At 42.6% G+C, this 24,216-nt stretch overlaps 1 protein-coding gene across 2 annotated transcripts in view; it reads left to right on the plus strand.

The window, feature by feature from the left end:
• The window catches only part of Lmntd1 (lamin tail domain containing 1), a 214,991-nt gene that overhangs the window by 184,743 nt on the left and 6,032 nt on the right, over positions 1–24,216 (plus strand). For both annotated transcript variants that reach the window (XM_037203992.1, XM_028891791.2), the window contains 5 exons: positions 2,204–2,399; positions 9,143–9,329; positions 11,386–11,505; positions 21,694–21,914; positions 22,661–22,833. In XM_037203992.1, the coding sequence (XP_037059887.1) occupies positions 2,204–2,399; positions 9,143–9,329; positions 11,386–11,505; positions 21,694–21,914; positions 22,661–22,833 (897 nt within the window). The remainder of the gene's footprint in view (positions 1–2,203; positions 2,400–9,142; positions 9,330–11,385; positions 11,506–21,693; positions 21,915–22,660; positions 22,834–24,216) is intronic.

Raw genomic sequence — 24,216 nt, forward strand, 5'->3', positions numbered from 1 at the left:
TAGAGAACTAAAACTTGCCATTTGTATTCCTAAGGACCCTTTCACTGGATGCTGCTAGAAAGATCAAGATGCCTAGAGCTACCAAGATGATCTGTGGGTCAGTTGTTAACATGTTCTAGAATTGATGGAGAACTCAAATTTCCAATGTATAGTTCCAAGGATCCTTCTGATGAACATTGCTGTAAGGATTAAGCAATGTCTTCTCCATCCCTGTGGTTAAGATGCCTGGAGCTGCATTGATGGCCAGAGTTAAAATGTCCAGTGTCTATACAGCAGGAAGGGCCACTTGCAGAATACTGACAGAAAGGATAAGCAATATCTTCTTTTGAGCCTTCAGTAGACTCAAGGCTCACATACAGAAAGGACATCAAAAGGGGAATATTACAGGAGATGAAGCAGCAGAGAGAAGGTGCGCAACAAAGAGAACACAAAGGAGCGGGAATTGGGTGGGTACACTGTGGTACCAGCAGGGAACTGAGCCAGGTGTGCTGTGGGGGTGTGCTGCTCCTCATGATTAGGTGAGGCTGTCCTGGTGAACAGGACTGACTCTGTTCTGCCCTCCCACAGAGTGAGGAGGGAAGGGATTTAGCAGCCCTGGCTCTGATGTTCCACACCTGCAGAGTAGAGATTAAAAAGCCAGCTTCACTGCTAAGCTTGGGACATAGCCAACATGTGCAACCCTTAGCCTACCTGTAAGCTCCTTCTAGAATAATCTACGTTTGACTTGTGTGTCTGTGACTGTGGCATGCTTCACTCCCTCTACTCTATGGAAATTTACAGTCTGGCTGGTTCTCCTCTATATTCTGTTTATTTCTGGTATTTTCCTAGGCTTCAGCATGAGGTTACATACAGTTATGAATGACTCTCATAATGATCACAGTAAGCGTCGTTTTTGTGACTAAGATGAATCATCCAGAGATACTTGCTAAATTCTTGCTGCCTTTAATCCTTGACCAATATGCAGAGTGTTCAATATGCAAACACAAGCTTTAGATCTAAGAAGGAAAAGTTGCCCTCACTGGTGCTCTGCAGATCATTGTGTTTGCTCTGTGTTTGGGTTAAACTGCAAAATCCCCTGATAATGGGATCAAAGCACAGTGGCTTCACTTTGCATAGCAAGAGGTAGGTTGGGGTGCAGTCTTTGTCTTGAGCTGCCACAGATTCTTCTGCAGATAATTCAGGCCTGGATACACTGGACATGTTGTACTAGTCCAATGCCGTCTGTGGTCCTCAGGGAACTAGCAACAGTGCTTGGTTAGTGCCTTCTTTTCTTTGCAAACACAAGCATCTGTACCTCAGGACAGGCTGTGAGGGAGGATGTGGACTACCCTTTCCAAAGGAATAGAAAGATTTATTGCCCACTGGGATGCCAGTGCTAATTAAATTCTAGTGTTTCTTCTCAACAAAATCCTTTGAGGAACCCTCTTTAGTCATCAGGGCTGTTGATACAGCTTGGTGATTCAAGATGTGCTTAGTATGCCTGAGGCGCTAGGCACAGCCCTATCACTACAACAAAAAACTATTATCTGTTCCTTTCTATAGCTCACCTTTCTTTGTTTTGTTAAAGATACAAGAATCTAAAGCAAAATCTGAGTTGTTTTTATGCTTTGATGGTTCTGGGCCCAGGGTCACATAAGTAAGACCCTTACCCTATGATAGGTATCATTTTCTCAGTACCAGCTAAAGACATGATTTACCTCTAGTCCTCATTTTCCCTTGCAGAAGGTAGTGTTACACAAGGTAGGGTTTTAATTTGGGCAGTATAGCAAGCATTAAATAGAATAAGACTATATTTGTATTTATAATACCCAAATTTCACAGATTCATTGTGTACTCATGAATACAGTGGTTTCTAGTGCAGCAAAATAATCAGTTAAACACCCGCCTGCTCATGAGAGGGAGCAAGGCATGTGAACTCCCCAAGGATGCCAGAGCCAAGATGGCTGCACAGTCCCTAACAGTGCCACTCTATCCCTGAACAAGTGAGACACTAAATGACCTCTAGGAAGTGAGGGTGTCATTGAAAATACTCACTATTTTATAGACCTCCACCAGGCTTCTAATTCTCACTGAGCTTGACAGGGGCAGTAAAGCCTATAAAAGAAACACAGTTCTGTAAACATAGGAGCAAAGATAATGCCCTTGGATCTTTTGGTGTCTATTTATATGTCTGTCTCACTTGCTTGTCCAATTTCTTTGAAAGGCACAAGCTACATGACTCCAAAGAAACCGGCCCTACTGAGCTTTGACTCCAATACATTCCTTCTGGGGGATGGAGAGGATTATTTCCTTTCTTTGTTTGGAGACTCAAAGAGACTCGCCGCATATTCATCCCAAACTGAGGATGTGAGCAAACACCTTTCTGTGATTCTTGAAGAAGTTGGCCAGTTTACATCCAGGTACACATTTGAATAACTTCCCATCTTCTGCTGAGGCCATAGACCAGTACAAAGCAGAGCTTGAAGCTATTATTGGATTCATTTGTTTACTACCAAAACCCCTGAGAATTCCCTGAACTATAACCATCTGTGTTCTGAACAACTAGAAACAGCTGATAAAAGTTTCTAGGGGACAACCACAGGATGTGAATATTCCAAAGGTTCCAGAGAACACGATAACACACAGGTCATAGAGTGCCACTCACTCACACACAGGCCTTTTATTGCTAGATAATCATCCCAATGGATTTAGTTTTTTTCTTCTACTAGGCTGTTGAGTTCAATACAAGAACACAGTGAATTTTACATAAAAATGATCCATTTTATGATTGTCAATTTCTATAAAAGAATTGACCAGGAAGAAAGTTGTTATTGGGACTAAAAGGAGCAAGCTTCGTCCATTTTCTTAACCCTGCTGTGCTCACTCTGAACAAGACTGAGCTGTGAAAAGTTGATAACACAAAGCATGTAGACAGGGTGTCTGAGAGCCTAAGGGACCAGGTAAGCAGCCTGTCCAGTTCCCCTTATGCCATGTTTCCAGTCGCTCGGGCCCTCTATGCCATTTAACTGATGATAGAGGAAACCTAAGTATGTGTCCCGCCACCCGGAAACATTCTATTAATATCATTCAGTGTCTATCATGGTAAAAGTGGTGGTTAAGGCAAAAGTATAGAAAGACTTTTTAATACTTCTAAATACAACTCTGTGTGTGTGTGTACGTGTGCTCACACACACACACACACACACACACACAGGCACACTCTCACGTGTGTATATGGAGGTTTGGGTATTTTTCACAGGAGACATCCACCTTGGTTTTTTGTTGTTGTTGTTGTTGTTTTTGAGATGGGATATCTTATTGGTGGTAGGGGTGGGATTGGGGGTGGGAGAACATCTATTAATATTTTTCATCCCATGGTGATTCTAAAGCATAGGCAGGGTCTCTCTTTTCCTGCAGCTTGCTCCGTAGGCTGGGCTGGCTGGCCGGCGAACTGCAGAGATCCACCTGTCTTTGCCTCTCCAATGCAGGATTACTTGTGCACTACCATGCCCAGCTTTTTGCGTGGGTTCTGGGGCTGGGACTCAGTTCCTTGTACCAGGACCACAGTCGCTTTACCAACTGAGCCCTCTCCCAGCCCCATCACTGCTTTGGTGAGGGTTGGATAGGATGTACCTTGATCTAACTTTAAAATATTTTTTTATACTTAAAATATTGTTGAACCTCGTTATGATATTTTAATTTGAAAAAGTTTAATTAATTATGTCTTCAAATCTCCCTTTCAAACATATATTAGGCTACTTGGAATTGTGCCACATTTTTCTAATGCTGTTATTTTATTTATGTAAACCAAACATTCCCCAATGCTGTCCCAAGACTCTCCTGGGGACTGTATGCAACGCTCCAGGGTTAGAAGGGTTTCTTCCTGGCTGGTGAGAACAGGCACTCTAGGTGCTTCCCCTGCCAATCATTTCAAGTGTCTTTTCCTTCAGCCTTGGGGAGTTTTGTTCACATCTGAGCTGAACAAGCCCTGAGTCCACGGAAGACCGAAAGCTCCTAGGGCTCCCTCTGTGCAGGGAGTTCTCTGCTACCTGCTACTCTGCCTGTGATATTCAGCTGTCTTGACCTCCCTAGACCCTAACCCTGTCAGAGAACCTGCTGGTTCTGTGTGGCCCCCTCTCCTTGGAGACGTTTATAAGCTTAATCCGTTGTTTCCCTGTCTGTTGGGCATCGCCACTTGCCATGGATCAATACCCCGATATCTTCAGGAACATTTGTGTTTGTTATGTTCTCAGCTGTGTCGAGTCGGGTAGAATATCCATTCCTCTTGTTCTGCCACAGTTGGGACATTTTCAGTCAAGGCTGCTGTTTCTTTTCCACAGCCACCCACCATCTCTGGGGATCACTTTAATATTTGCCAACAGGGAAAAAAGAAAAAATTGTAGGCAAACAGAACATGAAGTGCAGAGGCCATTAGAACTTTCTCTAGTCATGTGAGTGAGCACCCCCTGTATCTGAGCCCTGCCAACCTTATTCCTTCACTTTAGGGGTAAGCAGATGACTCTAAGGGGCGACCTTCCTGTCCATCCTCCAACTCTACCTTTGATAGAGTTTGCTGTCTGTTACTGCGATAAAACACTCTGACCAAGCAGATCAGGGGAGGAAAAGTTCATCTGGCTTATACTTCCAGGTCGGAATCCATCCTTGACAGGTGTCGGAGCAGGAATGCAAGCAGGGACCCTGGAGGAACTCTGCTTGCCGGCTCATTCTGGCTCATGCCTACCTGACTCTCCTAGATAGCCTAGGACCATTTCCCCGAGGAATGATGCCACCAACAGTGGTCTGAGCCCTCCTACATGAACTAATAATCAAGAAAATACCCCCAGACATGCCCACAGGTGATTCCTCCATCAAGACTTTGCTCTCAGTTGACCCTACACTGTGTCAAATTGACAACTAAAGCTGAGTAGTGTCCCCAAGGGGTTTCCTACTTCTGTAGGTTTGGAGTCAGAAGGGCAAGCCCAGGACTGAGATGGGCTCCAGCCACAATTGGTGCATGGACATATGTTCTCTATTACAGCTGGTGCGGCTGCAAAGCTCCTCCTGCCCCCGGAGGACTCCAGTGCAGAGTGAGCACACCACCCTGCTTCCCCGGACAGTGCTGCCCACCCCATGCACACCCAATTACAAACTTGGTTGCCACTTGTAACATCATTGAGACTGTTACATACAGTCAGAGGAACTGAGAGCAAGTCACTGAGTGGCAGAGACCAGAAAGCCGAAAAGCAACATGGCGCTGTCAGGAACCCGACTCTACACACAGCCATGCTTAAGGAAAGGGATGTGACATTCATCTCCTGTTGGCATAGCCTTGTGTCTTCCCAGTGTCCTTACAAATCAAGTGTGTACAAAAGCTGGGGACAGGAAGATGGGCACATCAGCCTCCACGCTCCACCCACCACAGATTACAAGCACAAGTCTCAAGGTCTGTCCTAGAAGGACAAACGCGAAGGCTTTCGGGGAAGAGAAAGGGCAGCTACTGAGGGCTGAGACAGCAGGTGAACAGCTGCCTCAGAATTTCCATGCGCTGGGTGAAGCCTTCTCTTGTAGCATTTGGTTTCATATCAAAAGGAGAGTGAGTCAGGTTCCCTGGCACAAACAACATTTTGTTCCAGACAAGTAAATGTATCTTTTATATGTGCACAGAAACAGAGTTTAGGAGAATAATAAAATTTCACTTGACCATACAAGATTTTTAAAAAGCAACTACAAATATTTGATTATATCTGCTACAAAGAAATGGCCAGCCTGTTCACCTGCTTAAAAACAATTGTCAGATAAATAAGGTAAGACAAAGGAAATCTGAGAAGCAAAAATGTGTTCTATGAAAAATAAAACTGGGGCCGGGCGGTGGTGGCGCACACCTTTAATCCCAGCACTCGGGAGGCAGAGGCAGAAGGATCTCTGTGAGTTCGAGGCCAGCCTGGGCTACCAAGTGAGTTCCAGGAAAGGCGCAAAGCTACACAAGAGAAACCCTGTCTCGAAAAACCAAAAAAAAATTTAAAAAAAAAATAATAAAATAAAAATAAAAATAAAAAAATAAAATAAAACTGGGCTGGAGGGGTGGCCCGGTGGTGAGGAGCCCTGGCTGTTCCTGTGGAGGACCCGAGTTTGGTCCCCAGCACCCCGGTGCAGCTAGCAGCTGCCTGTAACTCCAGCTCCGGGGGATCTGGTGCCTCTTCCGGCCTCCATGGGCTCCTACACGCACATGATGCACATAAACTGACACAGGCAACTATATGTGCACATAAATATAAACCTTTAAGAAAATAAAACCATCCCACACAGAGTTCAGTACCAGTAAGATGAGAATGATGTCACAGGATCCCGGGATTTGAAATATGAGAAAAAAGATGCGACTACAAATCAGTCAGAGCCATAAATGCTAATACACAGAGGAGAAGGAAGAAAAGACCATGTAAGTTCTGAGGTCTCTATGAGGCAGATGTGCACATGCTGGTGGGTGTGTGAGGAGAAGCCACTGTTTGAGAGAGAGTGCATGCCCATACTGCCTCTGTCAGGGGCCAGAACTAGGAGGACTGCCCAGGGTTTGGAGACACTCAACAATTATCCTTGGAAATTAGCAGGTGAGGGGCTGAGCAGTGAGAGACATTGGCATGATTGATTTTGAAATAAAAATTGGCATTCGGGAAGGGTCAAGGACACAGATAAACCTCAGGTTTCAATGAGAGTGTCAAGGGGTACATCCTGAGGTATCTAGTAAGACTGTTACACAAGCCTCGTGTCCAGCCACTGCAAACCGATTCCATGAGACCGATGGGTACCAAAGGGGAGAGGGTTGTAGCCTCTCCTTTGGGGATGTATGTGCATATATTAAATATTATATTATCAATCAGTATGAAAATGCAAAACAGCTGATAGAAAAGTGATTAAAATGGTATGAAACAGCAGTTCACCAAAAAGGAAAATTAAGTGGCCACATCAAGGGAAAACAAATTGAAATAATGAGACATTTTGTTCTCATGATGCTGAAAGAATTGATTTGTCTCAGAAGGGTTGGCAAGGACATGGGCAACAAGAGGCAGGAACAGCGTTTGTGTTGGCCCTGAGAGATGTGTACAGCCACATAGGTTATGCTCTCTCAAGGAATTCTCGATGGCCGCAGTTCAAGTCTGAGGTAGGAAGTGTGGAAAGGGATTTAAGGAACTGAGAGACTACACAGGGTTTGCTGCCATGCTGGGAAGGAGGGAACATGACCATATCAGGTCGAGACTGCACAAAGATGTCTCTGGGAGCTAAACAGAGCAATTCAAGGCGGGGGGGGGGGGGGACTGGAGCTACCAGTTAGGATGCTGTGGCGGTGTCACACAGAGGTGAGAGCCTACTAAAGGCAGCGGCCACACAGACAGAGGGCATGGACATGGAGGAAACTGGAAGAATGTAGTCATGGGAAGTCATGGGATGAAGAGGAAAGGGATGTTGTGCCAGATTAGGCAGTGATACAGTTCTGTTCTCAGCTGGTCAGAATGATGAGCTCAGAGGTACCACTAGGGATGTGTGGATAGTTGTTCCTATAGGATCTGCTCTGGCTTAGTGGTCACCTGCAGTCCCAGCTCAGGAAGTAAGGGCAGGAGACCTCCCAGGCAAGGCAAGGCTAGCCAGAATGGCTAGCCAGATCGGCTAAGACAGCAAGCCCTGTGTTCAGCAGGAGCTCCTGCCTCGATGGATGAGGTGCAGCGTGATCAAGGAAGACAGCCAACATCAACCTCAGGTCTCCACATGCAAATACATGTGCCTTCCACGTGTGAACATGCAAATTCATACACATGTACACCATATACATATATGTATAAGAAGAAATTATTTTTTAGATTTCCATAACATTTTTGGATTTAGCATTATAGATAAGAAATTGTGGAGAAATAGACAGCTTTATTTTTATCTGACTGATTCATATTGACTTATTGACATATTCATATTGACTGATATGTAAACAGTGTGAATTATTGAAATCAGTTGAGAAATATTGATGCTGTTTCTAATTCACCACAGGGAAGTCATGACCTTCACGTGACACTCTGAAAAATGCGGAAGTGTAAGTGAGTAACACAGGCCTTACAGCATGCTGCAGTCTCAATACAGATCAGAAGCACAAACGCCATTGCTTGTGTATAGAATACCACGTTTCAGAATTGCTTTTGAATGCACAGTGGCTATTCATCTTCATGTTCACTTTACCCAGAAAGAACTGTGTGCTTCAACTTTTGACGTCCGTAGTTTAAGACTGACTTACTTTTATGCATATGTGTGTGTGCCTGCACATAGGACTGTGCGCCATGTGTGTGCATGTGGTGTGTTTGGAGGCCAGAAGAGGGCATCAGACCCCCTGGAACTGGAGTTATTGGCGCTTGTGAGTTGTCATGTGTGTTCTAGAAACCAAACCCAGGTCCTCTGAAAGAACAGTAAGTGCTCTTAGCCAATGAGCCATCTCTCCAGCCCCTTGATTTCCTTTTGAATGTTCGATGTCACAGTGGCTTCTGTTGAGAGTAGGAAATAGAGAAAACCATAATCACATTTTCCTGTAACACTTACACCCTGGCACCTAAGCACATTTTAGGTTTCCTTTGTTTTGTGTAAAATGGATAATATTACTGCTCTGATAATGATCAGAACCAATAGGTCAGGCTGTTTTTCCTAGGTTGCAGAATACACAAGTTCTGGGGGCTGGAGAGATGACTCAGTGGTTAAGAGCACGGAACTCCTCCAGAAGTCCTAGTTCAGTTTCCCTGACCTACCTGGCAGCTTGCTACTGTCTGTAACTCTAGTTCAGATGATCCCCAGTGCCCCTTTCTGGCCTCTATGAGTACTATATGCATGTAGTACACAGACATGCATGCAAGCAAAACACCCATACACACAAAATACAAATAAATCATTTTTAAAAAGCCACAAGTCCCAGTCATAGCTTATCTAGTCATTATTGGGCTTTATTTCATTTCGGGGCTCTCATGAGGCCTGAGCTACCTTGGAACTTGCTCTACAGACTAGACTGACCTTGAACTTGTGATTCTCCTGCCTCTGTGTTCTGAGTGTTGAGGTTACAGGCAGGTGCCATATTACTGAGTTCTTCCTATGTGCCAAAGACATTTCTATCCAAACTCACCTTATATTTCTTGTTTTCTAGTTCTCTTGCAGACATTAAAATAGCTGATGTCAACATCAAGGGTTTGTTCGTGAGGCTCGTCAACTCTTCTGTGGACAAAGAAGTGGAAATCGGAAACCACATCCTCCAACAGAACGTGGATGGACATGCTGTTTCCTTGTACCGGTTCCCCGCCAACATCACCATGCAGGCCGGTTCCACAGTGACAGTGAGTATGATCTGGAACCATCATAAACTTGGAGTAACAGGAACTAGGAATACCATCAGCTAGGAATGCTGTGCACTGGAAACACCATGAGCTGGGAACAATACCAGGAGAGGGGAATACAATGATGTGTGAATAGTATGAGTTGGAGACAATGATGGGATACAATGTCCTGGGAATACTTTGAGCTGGAAATAATAGTCTGGGAGTACCATGAGCCAAGAATATCAGGAACTGGAAATGCCTTAAGCTAGAAATACCATGACCTGAGAATACAGTTAGTGAGAATCCCTTGGGCTGGGAATGCCTAGAATTGGAAATACCATGTGTTGAAGATACAGTGAATTGAGAATGTAGGAATGCCAGGGGCTGAGAACAAGTTGAGTTGGGAATACCATGATCTGGGTAAACTGTGAGCTGGGAATACTGTGGGTTAAAGACACAGTGAGTTAGGAATTCCATGAGCTAAAACAACAACACATCGGGAGTACTATATGCTGGGAATGCCAAGATTTGACTAGGACTTGGGAATACAGTGAATTGGGAATACTGTGAGCCGGTAAAACCAAGAGCTAGGAATCGCATTATCTAAAACAGAGCCAGTTAGGAATATCATGAGCTGGGGATAGGATTAGTTAGGAATGCCTTGAGCTGGGAATATAACAATGTGAGAATATGGCAAGCTGAGAATTCCAGGAGCTGAGGATGCTGTGATCTGGTAAATATAGTAAGTTTGAAATATCATGATCTGGGACTCCCGGAAGCTGAGAACATTGTGAACTGAAATGCCAGGAGCTAAGACTGTGATGATATGGGAATACTGTGAGTTTGGAGTGGCATGAGCTAAAAATATGATGAGTTAGGAAAACCATGACCTGGGAATACAGGGAGCTGGGAATACCTTAAGCTAGGCCAGGAGCTGGGAGTATCATGAGCTGAGACTACCAGGAGCAAGAATATGGTGAATTGGGAATACCATGATCTTGGAATACTGTGAGCTGAAAATACAGTGAGTTTTGGGGATGCCATAATCTGTGAATACTGTGAGCTGGGAATACCATGAACTGAGAATATATCAGTATGTTGGGAATACTATCAGTCAGGAATATCAGGAACTAGGAAAAACTATGAGTCAGAACTACCTTGAGCGGAACTTCATGAGCAGGGAATACCATGGGATAATAATTTGGTGAGTTGGGGATACCCGGAGCTGGGGACACAGTAAGCTGGTAATGTCAGAGCTAGGTTCCTGTAGGAAAGCTCCCTCTAACCAGCCTGTTGCTTGCTTGGCACAAGTGGCCTCTTAGATACTTGGTCTTTGTAGTAAATGTGACTTTTGTGATTTATGGTGGAAGGACAGATGCACATATTTTGCTCTCCACAGCGTTCTTCAGTTTAGTATCCAGTCTTGTTCTGGCTTGTCCCCTAGAGTGAAAGTCCTCAGTTTCTAAACTAAGAAAACACTTTCTTAAAAGATAAGCAAAGAGATTGTTGGCTCGGAGAGTAGGAGCTAAGTCAGTCGGTTCTCCACTTGGTCTGTTTCTCTGAACCTGGGGTGTCCAGTACTTGGCAGTAGGTTGTAAGAGTGTATTGTGTTTGTTTTGCATGACATTGAGATAAGACCCTGCCATCTATGACGTTCCCATTTGAGAACAATAAAATCAAAAACAAAAACAAAGAGAAAACCCTCAAAGGTCTATCACTAAGTTTACAGTGTGCAGTTGGGCTGCATTCATAGCAATCCTGGGCCACTCACAGCCCACAGGCCATGGAGTGGACGGTTGTTTAAATCGTGTTCAGTCACTGTGTTACATGGTATTTTAAGACAACTTAGAAGCACAGCTACCTTTACAGTTCCAGGCCCTTGGGAGGCTGTAGTACAAGGATCATGTGTACCCAGGAGCTCCAGCCCAGCCCAGGCAAATGCAAGGACACCTTTCCCATTAATGACTCTGAAAACCCTATCTGTGCAGAAAGATTAATAAAAATAACACTGTGACATCTGTGGATCTAAGTGGAACCCAGTGGCATTTGTCAGCAACAAACTGCTTTCTCAAAGGTGTGGGCAGCAGCGTCGGAAGCAAAGCCCCAGCCACCAACGGACTTTGTTTGGGAGGAACAGAACAGGTTCCGATCCAGTCCCGACTGCACGACCATCCTGTGCAAGTCCAACGGCGAGGTGAGTGTCAGGGTCGGTGGCTGTCACTGAGCAACCAGCCCATGTGCTCCTCTTCTGCTCTGTTGTTCTCACTTTCTGCAAAGCATGACCAGAATCGCCTCCCCCAAACGACACAGCACCTCAGGCGGACCAGCAGCTGTCCCTCCCCAGTGTGCTCACAGCTGGCCAGCAGGATTGTGGCATCTGTCCCGTGCTTCTCAAGGCTGCTGCAGGTTCAGAGTCGGGTGGATTTTGTTCTGGATGCTAACGGGAAGTGTGGGATAAGGAAGGCACCTGATACAGCCTTCTCTGGTCAGCTGTTCATCCAAATGATTTCTTGAGATTCTAGCTATTCTCTAGGCTGAACTATGCACGAGGAATGTAGCACAAAGACTTGACGTCTGCACTCGGGAGTTGCACAAGCTAATGGAGGGGCTTATGCTCTTAATTTGAAATGTATCCTTTATACAGAATAAAACTAAATGCGGTGATATACTGTGTACCCCAATAAAATTTGCCTGAATATCAGAGAATAGATCAAACCATTAGATTAAATATAAAGGCCAGGCAGTGGTGGCACACACCTTTAATCCCAGCACTAGGAAAGTTGAGACAGGAAATGATATGGCTGGGCGGAGAAAGGAATATAAGGCCTGAGGAGACAGGAACTAAAGGCTTTTCGGCACAAGCGTCCCTTTCAGCTAGAGGCTTTTTCGGCTGGAGCCTTTCGGCTGAGGACTCAGAGGATTTCAGTCAGAGGATTCATGGAGTTGGTGAGGTGAGACGTGGCTGTGGCTTGTTCCTGGGTCTCTCTGGTCTTTGGGCATTTACCCCAATATCTAGCTCAGGGTTTTTATTAGTAATACCATTTAGTAATTTGAGCAACAACTAAATGTGTTAAAATCTGTAATTCTTTCCCAATGCTTGACAGCTTCATGCCTTCCTTGGTACAGTACCAGCATAATTATACACCCAAGCCAAGGATATATCAGTAGGACGGAACCATAGCCCTCTTTATGACAACCAAACACTGTTTGTTTTTCAAAATGTTCTTCAGACTTTTCTTAAATTCTTGTCTTTTATTCTTTTCCCTAGACAAATTTACTATGCCACGGCACCACTAACCCCACACTGTGTTGACCAGAATATGCGTTTCCTTCTTACTTCATTATACCACTGTATTGGGTAACTCTGCCTGTACAACAGGCTGGAGTGAGTTTTTAAAGATTTTATTTCACGTGTGTGTGTGTGTGTGTGTGTGTGTGTGTGTGTGTTGTATGGGAATGTGTGCTGTGTGTATGGTGTGTGTATGTGTTTGTGCTATGATGTGTGTGTGTATGAGTATGTGTTGTGTGGTATGTGTATGTGAGTGTATGCTATGTGTATGTGAGTGTATGGTGTGTATATGTGAATGTGTGCTGTATGGTGTGTGTATGTGAGTGTGTGCTGTGTATGTGAAAGTGTGTTGTGTGCTATGTATATGCTGTGTGTATGAGTGTGTGCTGTGTGGGTATGTGTGTGCCATGTGTGGTGTGTGTATGTTAGTGTGTGCTGTGTGGTGTGTGTGTATGTGAGTGTGTGGTGCATTTATATGTGAGTATGTGCTCTGTGTGGTGAGTGTGTGTGTGCTATGTGGTGTGTGTGTATGAGTATGTGCTGTTGTGTGTGTGTGTGTGTGTTTGAGTGTGTATATTTAGTGTGTGCCATGTGTGTATATGTGAGTGTGTGCTGTGTATGTTTGTGTGTGTATGAGTGTATGCTGTGTGGTGTATGAATGTATGATTGTGTACTGTGTAGTGTGTGTGTGCCCACAGAGTAAAGAAGAATGTGTTGTATTCTCTAGAGTTGAAGTTACAGGTGGTTGTGAACCACTTTGTGTGGGAGCCGGGAACTGAACCCGGGTCCTCTGGAGAGCAGCTGTCTTTCCTACTCAGTCATCTCTCCAGCCCTTTGATGCACTTAGTATTGGGAACTCACTCGATAAATCTTTACTCAGCTTTCCATGTCCTGTGGATTTAAATTGAATTTTATAATACTTCTAATAATTTTCACTGACTGTAAAAATAAGGGTATGGAACCCAAGAGACTTACTCAGTCTCCTGAAATGTCATCAGCAAAACCCAAATTAAGACTGATGGTTGGCCAATCAAACAGACTGAAGAAGCAAGCTGGTGTAGCTATCCTAATATCTAACAAAATAGAATTCAAACCAAAATTAATCTAAAGAGATGGAGGACATTTCATATTCATCAAAGGAAAAATTCACCAAGATGATATCTCAGTTCTGAACATCTATGCCCCAAATACAAGGACACCCACACTTATAAAAGAAACATTACTAAACCTAAGATTACATATCAAACCCCACACATTAATTGTGGGAGACTTCAACATCCCATTCACACCAATGGACAGGTCATTCAGGCAGAAACTAAACAGAGAAATAACAGAACTAACAGTTGTTACTCAAATGGACCTAACAGATATCTATAGAACATTTCACCCAAACACAAAACAATATACCTTCTTCTCAGCACCTCATGGAACCTTCTCCAAAACTGACTACAGACTCAGTCACAAAGCAAGTCTTAGCAGATATAAAAAAAATTGGAATAACCCCCTGTATCTTATCAGATCACCATGGGATAAAGTTAGAATTCAACAACAACACATACTACAGAAAGCCTATAAACTCATGGAAACTGAACAACTCTCAACTGAATTACCACTGGGTCAAAAATGAAAGAGAATAAAGACTTCCTAGAATTCAATAAAAGTGAATGCACAACATACACAAATATATGGGACACTGTGAAAGTGATGCTAAGAGGAAAGTTCATAGCACTAAATTCCTACATAAAGAAGTTGGAGAAATCTCACACTAGCAACTTAACACTACACCTGAAAACTCTAGAACAAAAAGAAGCAAACTCACCCAAGAGGAGTAGACAAGAAATGATCAAACTGAGGGCTGAAATCAATAAAATAGAAACAAGGAGAACAATACAAAGAATCAATGAAACAAAGAGTTGGTTCTTAGAGAAAATCAACAAGAGAGACAAACTTTTATCCAAACTAACTAAAAGACAGAGAGAGAGAGAGAGAGAGAGAGAGAGAGAGAGAGAGAGAGAGAGAGAGAGAATCCAAATTAACAAAATCAGAAACAAAGAAAGGGAACATAACAACAGACACTGAGGAAATTCAGACAATCACTAGGTCATAGGTCAAAAACCTGTACTCCACAAAATGGGAAAATCTAAAAGAAATGGAAAAATTTCTTGATAGATACCACATACCCAAATTAAACCAAGATCAGAGAAACAATTTACATAGACCTATATAACCTCTAAGGAAATAGAAGCAGTCATTAAAGTCTCCCAAACAAGAAAAGCCTAGGGCCAGATGGTTTCAGCACAGAATTCTACCAGACTTTCAAAGAAGAGCTGATACCAGTACTCCTCAAATTATTCTACAATATAAAAACATATGGAACATTGCCAAATTCTTTCTGTGAGGCCACAGTCACCCTGATAGCCAAACCACACAAAGACTCAACAAAGAAAAAGAATTACAGACCAATTTCCCTCATGAATATTGATGCAAAAAATACTCAATAAAATACTGCCAAACCGAATCCAAGAACATCAAAAAAGACCATCCACCATGATCAAGTGGGCTTCATCCCAGAGATGCAGGGATGGTTCAACATATGAAAATCTGTCAATGTAATACACCATATACACAAACTGAAAGAAAAAAAAAAACGTGATCATCTCATTAGATGCTGCAAAGCCTTTGACAAAATGCAACACCCTTTCATGATAAAAGTCTTAGAGAGATTAGGGTTACAAAGAACATACCCTAAACAAAATAAAAGTAATATACAGCAAGCCAACAGCCAACATAAAATTAAATGGAGAGAAACTCGAAGCAATTCCATTGAAATCAGGAACAAGACAAGACTATCCACTCTCCATATCTATTCAATATAATACTCAAAGTTCTAGCTAGAGCAATAAGACAACAAAAGGAGATCAAGGGGATACAAATTGAAGAAGTCAAAATATTGCTGTTTGTAGATGACATGATATGATGTATAAGAGACCCCAAAATTCTACCTGGGAACTCCTACAGCTGATAAACACCTTTAGTAAAGTGGTGGCATGTAGCTGGAAAGTTTCTCTGTGTTCCCACCTGGTAGTCCTGTGGTTTCACAGCTGTGCAGACCCAAGTAAACACACAGAGACTTATATTACTTATAAACTGTATGGCCATGGCAGGCTTCTTGCTACCTAGTTCTTATATCTTAAATTTACCCATTTCTGTAAATCTATACCTTGCCATGTGGCTCATGGCTTACTGGTGTCTCTACATCTTACTTCTCATGGTGGTGGCGGCAGCAGCTGGCAGCTGGCAGCATCTCCTGAATCAGCCTTCTACTTCCCAGATTTCTCCTCTTTCCTTATCCTGCCTATACTATACTTTCTGCCTGGCTACTGGCCAATCAGCATTTTATTTATCAATCAGAGAAACACATTCACAGCACTTCCCCTTTTCTTTTTTTCTAAAAGGAAGCTTTTAACTTTAACATAGTAAATTTACATATAACAAAGCAATTATCAAGCAAGAATTACAGTTACAATATCTCGTCTATTTATAATATCTAGTCTATTTGTATTTGGCAAAATTAAACGAGATATCCTATCTACCCTATATTTGTGAGCCTAAGGTTTTATATCTAACTTATCTTTTATCACAACTAAGGAAATTATAACTATCTAGTTTTTAACTACATCAAAGACCTCAGAAGGATTTAATGTTACTTGAGAAATGGGAGAAGGATGCAAGTAACTTTCGGGAGTTTTGCAAGAGTAGACAGAGACAGCTGGCAGCCTGGACAATCATCTAATGTTCCTCTGTAAAGTTGGGGCATCTGTCTTCAGCCCACAGGCCTAGAGTCTCTCAGTCATTTTTCTCAGTGTCCTGTAGAATTTCTGGCAGTTTCCTCTGTGAAGCAGGAACCTGAAGGACCATTTCACCAAGGAAAGTTCAGTGGTCACCTTCCTATGGGTCCTGCATGTCCAGTTGATCAAGCAGTCCAGGCAAGAACAGTTTCTTGCCCAAATGGCTATTTTTGCCAAGAAGAAGATAAACTCCAATAGAGTGTCTTTGATGCTCATCCTCCTCTCTGAAGTAAATTGCTGCTGCCAGGAGCAGACATGTCTCACTGTCCAGAAAGTCTAAATATTTTAAAACATTTTAAATGTCATATTCTGTAGGTCTTTGAAGTGTTTGAAGACTACCTATCTGTCTGAAATATATCTATATATACCTAGAAAACTAAACTAACATGACTATAAGTTTGATTATCATAGAAGACTAATTATTAATCTGTATTTCTTAATTATCCATTATAATCTAAATGAGTTACATAAACATAATACCTCAAATGAGAGTATAAATGTGTGTGTGTGTGTGTATATATATATATATATAGTATAACAAAGTTAACTTTAAATTTGTATCAATAAACTAAAATCTATAGCATTGTAAAACATTTTTAAACAAGTTGTTACTATTTACCCTATCATATCTATATTGCCTTTTTCTTGTTTAAAAACAGATTGTATTTATAATCAATCTGTTTTAAATAAAAATATTGGTTTTTCTCTGTCCCACACCAAAGGGCTCTTCTGATATGGGATAGAAGACTCAACCATTTTTTTTAGCAATATGCCTGGGTTTAGAGAAGGGGTGAGCCAGTTCCACCTCCAAAGCCAGCTTGGTATATTTGGGAATTTGGGTGTAGCTTCTCATACTACTTCCTGCTGGAAGGGGGCGCTGTATGTTATGGGGACACAAAGAAAATTTAGGATCATGGATTATTCCATGAGGCTGTATTGCCTGAGCCAGTTGCCTTGAAACCATTTTGGATGTTGGACCATCTGGGCCATGGTGTCATCGGAGATCTTTCAGGGGGTCTTGGCTGGTCAAACCTGATGTATCTTAATCTGGAACAAATCCATAGCCTCTGGTTTTCTGGGAAACAAAAGTAGAGCCTTCTTTCCAAAGTACATCTTACTTCTCATGGCGGTGGCAGCAGCTGGCAGCATCTCCTGACTCAGGCTTCCACTTCCCAAAATTCTCCTCTCTCCTTATCCTGCCTATACTATACTTCCTGCCTGGCTACTGGCCAATCAGAGTTTTATTTATCAATCAATCAATCAAAGAAACACATTCACAACATACAGAAAGACATTCCCAGCAGTGGGATACAAGATTAACTCAAAAAGTCAGTAACCCTCTCATATACAAATGATAAAAGGGCTGAGAAAGAATTCAGGGAAACAACACTCTTTACAATAGCCACAAACAATATAAAATAACAATATAAAATATCTTGATGTAACTTTAACCAAGTAAGTGAAGGACCTGTATGACAAGAACTTCAAGTCTTTGAAGAAAGAAATTGAAGATAACAGAAGATGAAAAGATCTCTCATGCTCATCATTGGAGGAATACCATAGTAAAAATGACCATCTTACCAAAAGCAGTCTACAGATTCAATGCAATCTCCATCAAAATTCCAACACAATTCTTTTCAGACCTTGAAAGAATAATACTCAACTTTATACAGAAAACAAAAAACCCAAGATAGCTAAAAGAATTCTGTACAATAAAAGAACTGCTGGAGGTATCACCATCCTTGATCTCAAGATCTACTACAGAGCTATAGTAATAAAAACTGCATGGTATTGGCATAAAAAGACTCACTGATCAATGGAATTGAATTGGAGACCCAGACATAAATCCATACATCTATAGACACTTGATTTTTGACAAAAAAGCCAAAAGTTTACAATAAAGAAAAGAAAGTATCTTCAACAAATGGTGCTGGCATAACTGGATGCCAATGTGTAGAAGAATGCAAATAGGTCCATATCTATCACCATGCACAAAACTCAAGTCCAAGTGGATTAAGACCTCAACATAAAACCAGATACACTGAACTTGAGAAAAGAGAAAGTGGGGAATAGCCTTGAATGCATTAGCACAGGAGACAACTTCCTAAACAGAACACCAATAGCACAGACACTAAGATCAACAATTAATAAATGGGATCTCCTGAAACTGAGAAGCTTCTGTAAAACAAAGGACACAGTCAATAGGACAAAATGGCAGCATACAGAATGGTAAAAGATCTTCAGCACCCCCACATCTGACAGAGGGCTGATCTCCAAAATATATAAAGAATTCAAGAAACTAGGCACCAAAAACCTAATAATCCAATTTTAAAATGGGGTATAGACCTAAACAGAGAATTCTCAACAGAGGAATCTCAAATGGCAGAGAAATGCTTAAAGAAATGTTCAACATCCTTAGCGATCAGGGAAGTTGCTGTGGATATCGCTCTGTATAAATAAAATGCTGATTGGCCAGTAGCCAGGCAGGAAGTATAGGCGGGACAAGCAGAGAAGAGAATTCTGGGAACAGGAAGGCTGAGTCAGGAGACACTGCCAGTCGCCACCATGACAAGCAACATGTAAAGATACTGGTAAGCCACAAGCCATGTAGCAACTTATAGATTAATAGAAATGGGTTAATTTAAGATATAAGAGCAGTTAGCAAGAAGCCTGTCAAGGCCATACAGTTTGTAAGCAATATAAGTCTTTATATGTTTACTCATTTGGGTCTGAGCAGCTGTGGAACTGGTGGGTGAGAGAGATTAGCCCTGACTGTGGGCCAGGCAGGACTGGAGAAAACTTCAGCTACAGGAAGTGCAAATCAAAATGACTCTGAGATTCTATCTTATACCTGTCAGAATGTCTGAGATCAAAAACACAAATGTCAGCTGAAGAGGATGTGGAGCAAGGGGAACACTCCTCCATTGTTGGTGGGAGTGCAAACTTGTACAACCATTTTGGAAATCAATAAGGCAGTTTCTCAGAAAATTGAGAATCAATCTACCTCAAGACGCAATGATACAGCTCCTGAGCATATACCCAAACTATGTTCAATCATGCCACAAGGACACTTGTTTCAACTGTGTTTATAGCAACATTATTTGTAATAGCCAGAATCTGGAAACAACCTAGATGCTCCTCAACTGAAGAATGGATAAAGAAAATGTGGTACATTTACACAATGGAGTACTACTCAGCTGTTAAAAACAATGACATCAGGAAACTTGAAGGCAAATGGGTGTATGGAACTAGAAACAAATTCTGAGTGAGGTAACTCAGATCCAGAAAGGCAAACATGGTATGTACTCACTCCCAAGTGAATATTAACTGTAAGGTAAAGGATAACCATGCTACAATCCACAGACCCAGAGAGGCTAGGTAACAAGGAGAGCCCAGTGGGGAACACATGGATCTCCTCAGAAAGGGGAAATAGAGGAGCTCTACTAGGTGGACTGGGAGAGGGTGGGCATGGGAACTTGAGGAATCAGGTTGAGTGTGGGTGGAGGGGGAGAATGCTGAGAGAGATTACTGGAAAGGGGGGCTTTACAGAGTCCCTGATGCAAGGGAAACTTTCAGAGTCTACAAGGATGGCCCTGTGGGTGAGCTGACACTGGGCAGGTAAGCCTGGGTTAAATAAGAAAGTAAGCTGAGCAGGAGCCAAGGGGAACAAGCCAATAAGCAGAGTTCTTCCATGGCCAATGCTTCAGTTCCTGCCCTGACTTCCCTTCATCATGGACTGTGATTGGAACATGTACACTAAATAAACCCTTTCCTTCCCAGGTCGCTTTGGCTATGGTGTTTATCACAGCAACAGAATACAAACTAAAACAGCACTTCCACAACCAAAGCAATGGACAGGTGCAGAGGGAGAGGGTTATCTTGGCTCACAGTTTCAAAGAATTGAGCCCAAAAGTTGCTTATGCTCTTGCACTTGGGCAAAAATCATGGTAGCAGAAGCATGCAGAACTTACAGGAAGAGGCTTGAGGTAACACAAGGCCTGTGAACTGGCCTTAGTGAGCTCAGCTAGATAGCGCTTGGCAAAATTTTAACAGCCTCACCACGCCATCAAGTGAGGACCAATGTTCAAAGCACAAAACTAGGTGACATTTCAGATTCAAACCACACCATCTCCTATAGACTGCCTCCTCTTCAGAACTCATCTCAAACTTTCTGCCCCATCCCTTGGGTTACATCTGGTTAGAATAACCCAGCTGTGATAAAATGTTAGCATTCTTCAGTTAGAAATCCACTGTGAGAAGAAGGTGAGGAGATACTTTGTCCACATGAGACCCTAATAAAAACACACAGTTCTGAAAAAAAATTACTCCCATTCTTACTTCAATGAAACTAGTCCTTCCTTACAATTGCAAGAAAGGTTTTCCTGGAAATTTCATTCCTGTCCACATGTTGAATGAAGCAGATGGGACTAAGGTTCCACCAGACATGGAGTGAGGGTAAGCTGTAGCCATGAATCCTACATGACTCCAGCATACATGACGGACAACATCTTGCCCTGTTTTGAAAATCCCTAGACTCAACACATTAGTGATGACAGTAGACAATCTCAGATTTGCAGGGAGCAAACCAAAGATGGCTGCCCACAAAATGGCAGGCAGTGCTTTCTGGTACTTTCTGGTACTTTCCCAGGCCCTTGTTTTGCATTTAAGATCCAGAGGGAGCAGATCCATTCTTCATAGTGGGAGCTCAGGGAAGGGCTGTCTAAAGAAACCACAACAGAGTTTACACGCAATCCAGAAGTGTGTCTGTTGGTATATACCCAAAGAAAATGCATAGCATGAATTAGTCTAGAGATCTAATGCATGGCACACGGAATATAAGCACTTAAATGGTATTGCATCTGGGACTTTCTAAAGTGAATTTCACTACGTCTTGTCACAGATATGTTTATATATGTATGTATGTATGTATGTATGTATATATACATATTCTGCAATTAATGTTGAAAACTTAACACAATAAAATTTATTTTAGAAATAAATTCTAAGGTGTGAAAGTTCACACCTTTAATCCCAGTACTCTGGAGGCTGCAGCAGGAGGATCACCATGACTTCTAGAATAGCCTGGGCAACAGAGCAAGCGCCAGACCAACCTAGACTGCAGAGTGAGAACCTATCACAAAGAAAACACGAAACCAAAACCAAGTAACAATGCAAGAGGGCTATGGCAGTGAACACATACAACTCCAGTAATACTTTATATTGAGAACCTCTTCATTTCTGTTAGGCCATTGCCTGGTATACTCCGATCCACTGGAAGCAAGCATGGGAGAAGTTAGAGACTGATATTGAATTTGAGAGATGTTCAGTAGTGGTTCCAACAATGAAAAGCCATGTGTTCGGGTGGACAGCAACATCTACATCCTCCATGAACAAGGAAAAGCAAGAATCAATAAAGAAAGAGTCCTCGCAATGTCAGATAGAACACATCTACCCTTCTCTCGTGAGGTAAAGGATACTTCATTTTGCCTATTTATTGAGTTCTTCCCCCATCAGTAACTGAGCATTTGGGAAGGAGCAGATGTATGGTTCATCAGTCAATTGGCCATGGCTCCCATACAAATGTATGCGCTGTAGAGAGAACAGACACCTATTACAGACTTTGGAGGGTAATATTTTTGGTGGATAATCATGAGGTCACTGGGGCCCTTATCTTTGGCACTGTGTGCTATTTGAGGCAAGGAAAGTGTACAGGAATGGAAAGATGATGTTATCTCCATGTGCTTAGCAGGCTCAAGTGAAAACAGAAACATGCCAAAGAACTCTGTCCTCAAGCTAGCCGAGGAGAGAGTTGCAGGATTTCATTCCTCTTCAAGCAAATGCTGTGATAAGATCAATGCTAGGACTACAAGATCCAGAAAAGATATACTCTTTGTTTTTTAGAATACTGTTATGATTCATTTTTTTATTTCATGTGTATGGGTGTTTTGCCTGTATGTATTTACCATGTGCATGCAGTACCCTCAGAGGCTAGAAGAGGGCATCTGGGAACGGGAATTACAGCTGGAGTTACCGTGTGGGTGCTGGAAACTGAAGCCAGGGCCTCTGGAAGAGCAGCCATTGCTGATAACTGATGAGCCATCTCTCCAGCCACACTGGGTTTTTAAATAGGCTTTATTTCTAATACACCTCCAATACTAACGCCACTGCATAAAATGCCTTTAGATTTCAAGTTGGTCTTTGTCTTGTTACAGAGAAAAGGAAATCTGGCCATCTACTCTACCCAATCGGAGTCCTTGGTGCCGCAGTCCCTACGCCTCTCCACATCCCTACTGTTCTCTCATTGAATCACATGACTCAGACGTTTCTGAAAGCTGGATGGGTACACAGCTGATGTCTCAGCCAGCCAAGCCCATATCAGCCCCAGGTAAGCCAAAGGCATGCATATTCCAGGGAAGAGGAAGAGATGAAGGGGTGGGGAGAGAGGAGAGGAAGGAGGCAGAAAGTGTGTGTGTATGTGTGTTCAGACCCAGGTGTCAGATGTGTTAGCTCTTTGTCTCTGATAATTACCTGAGAAAAATAGTTCACTGAATATATTTATTTTGGTTCATGTAGAGCTAGGAGGCCTGTGTGGTTTGCCAGCTTTTTACCATGACAGAAGGTATGGTAGGGGAAAACTGTTGACCTCACAGCAACCACGAAACAAAAAGGAGCAGTGTCTAGAAGTGGCCAGTGTAAGATACAACCACAGCGGAGTTCTGCCCTCCATCCAGCCCCCACTTTCCACAGTTCTATCTTTCCAGTCTATTCAGATTTTGAATCCCTCCCAGTCCAGTCCCTCAGATTCTCACCTCTGAACACTGTTTGCATCAGGGACTAAGCCTTCAATACATGAAGCCATTAGGGGACCCTTCATCAAAATTATAGCAGAGGTGTTTAGAGCAAGAATGCAGGTTATTCCCTGGCCACTGCTGTGGTGAGGTGACTGACTTCTGTAGTTCTTCACAATTCACTGCTGTTGAAGCACTTGGTCAAAAGAACCACATGGCCAGCGTGTGGCTTGTTTGTTTGGGGGATGGTGTGCATTTATTTTTGAGAAACTATCTCACCCTATATCCCCCAATTTCAGTATCCTAGGCTGTCTATGAACTCATGACAATTCTCCTGCCTCAGCTGCCTGTTGTAATTCTTGAAGGTTGGTGAAAAATACATTTTGCATAGAAAAGTGGTCCTACATGTAATGCTGTGCCAAAAAAATTACCCACCACTTCCAAACACAGCCCAACAGTGACCCCAAGTTGTTATTCTCATTCAATCAGGAATCCTGTACTAAACGGGATCTAAGGCTGGATGGTTGTTGTTGTCTTGGCTGTTTTATTTTTTGGATTTTCTAGATAGGGCACCCTGGATGTCCCAGAATGGCCTCCTGCCTCAGCCTTCTGAATGCCTGGATGGCTGGCATGCACCACGATGCCTAGCTGAGTTGACATTTTTAACCCAGACTTTGATTAGATTTTCATGACCCCATGAGCCTTCTATATTTGCTGTAAAATTGTGTTTGTGTGACTTCTTCTGGGAGAGTACTTGAGGCTCATCAGATGCCCCCAGATTCTGGAGAAAAACTAAATTTAGAACACTGTACCAAGAAGGAACCAGATCCCAGCATTGAGACATGGTTTCACACAGTGGCTGTAATCTGGGCATGCTGTAGCTTATAGCCTCATTTAGCAGAAAGATGCATTTAAAAATAACATTAGGCAGAATCCCAATGTGCAAAACACAGCTCTGTGCACAGTGAGGGGAGGTGGCC

Source organism: Peromyscus leucopus, chromosome 3 (assembly GCF_004664715.2).
Source record: "Peromyscus leucopus breed LL Stock chromosome 3, UCI_PerLeu_2.1, whole genome shotgun sequence".
Classification (NCBI taxonomy): domain Eukaryota; kingdom Metazoa; phylum Chordata; class Mammalia; order Rodentia; family Cricetidae; genus Peromyscus; species Peromyscus leucopus.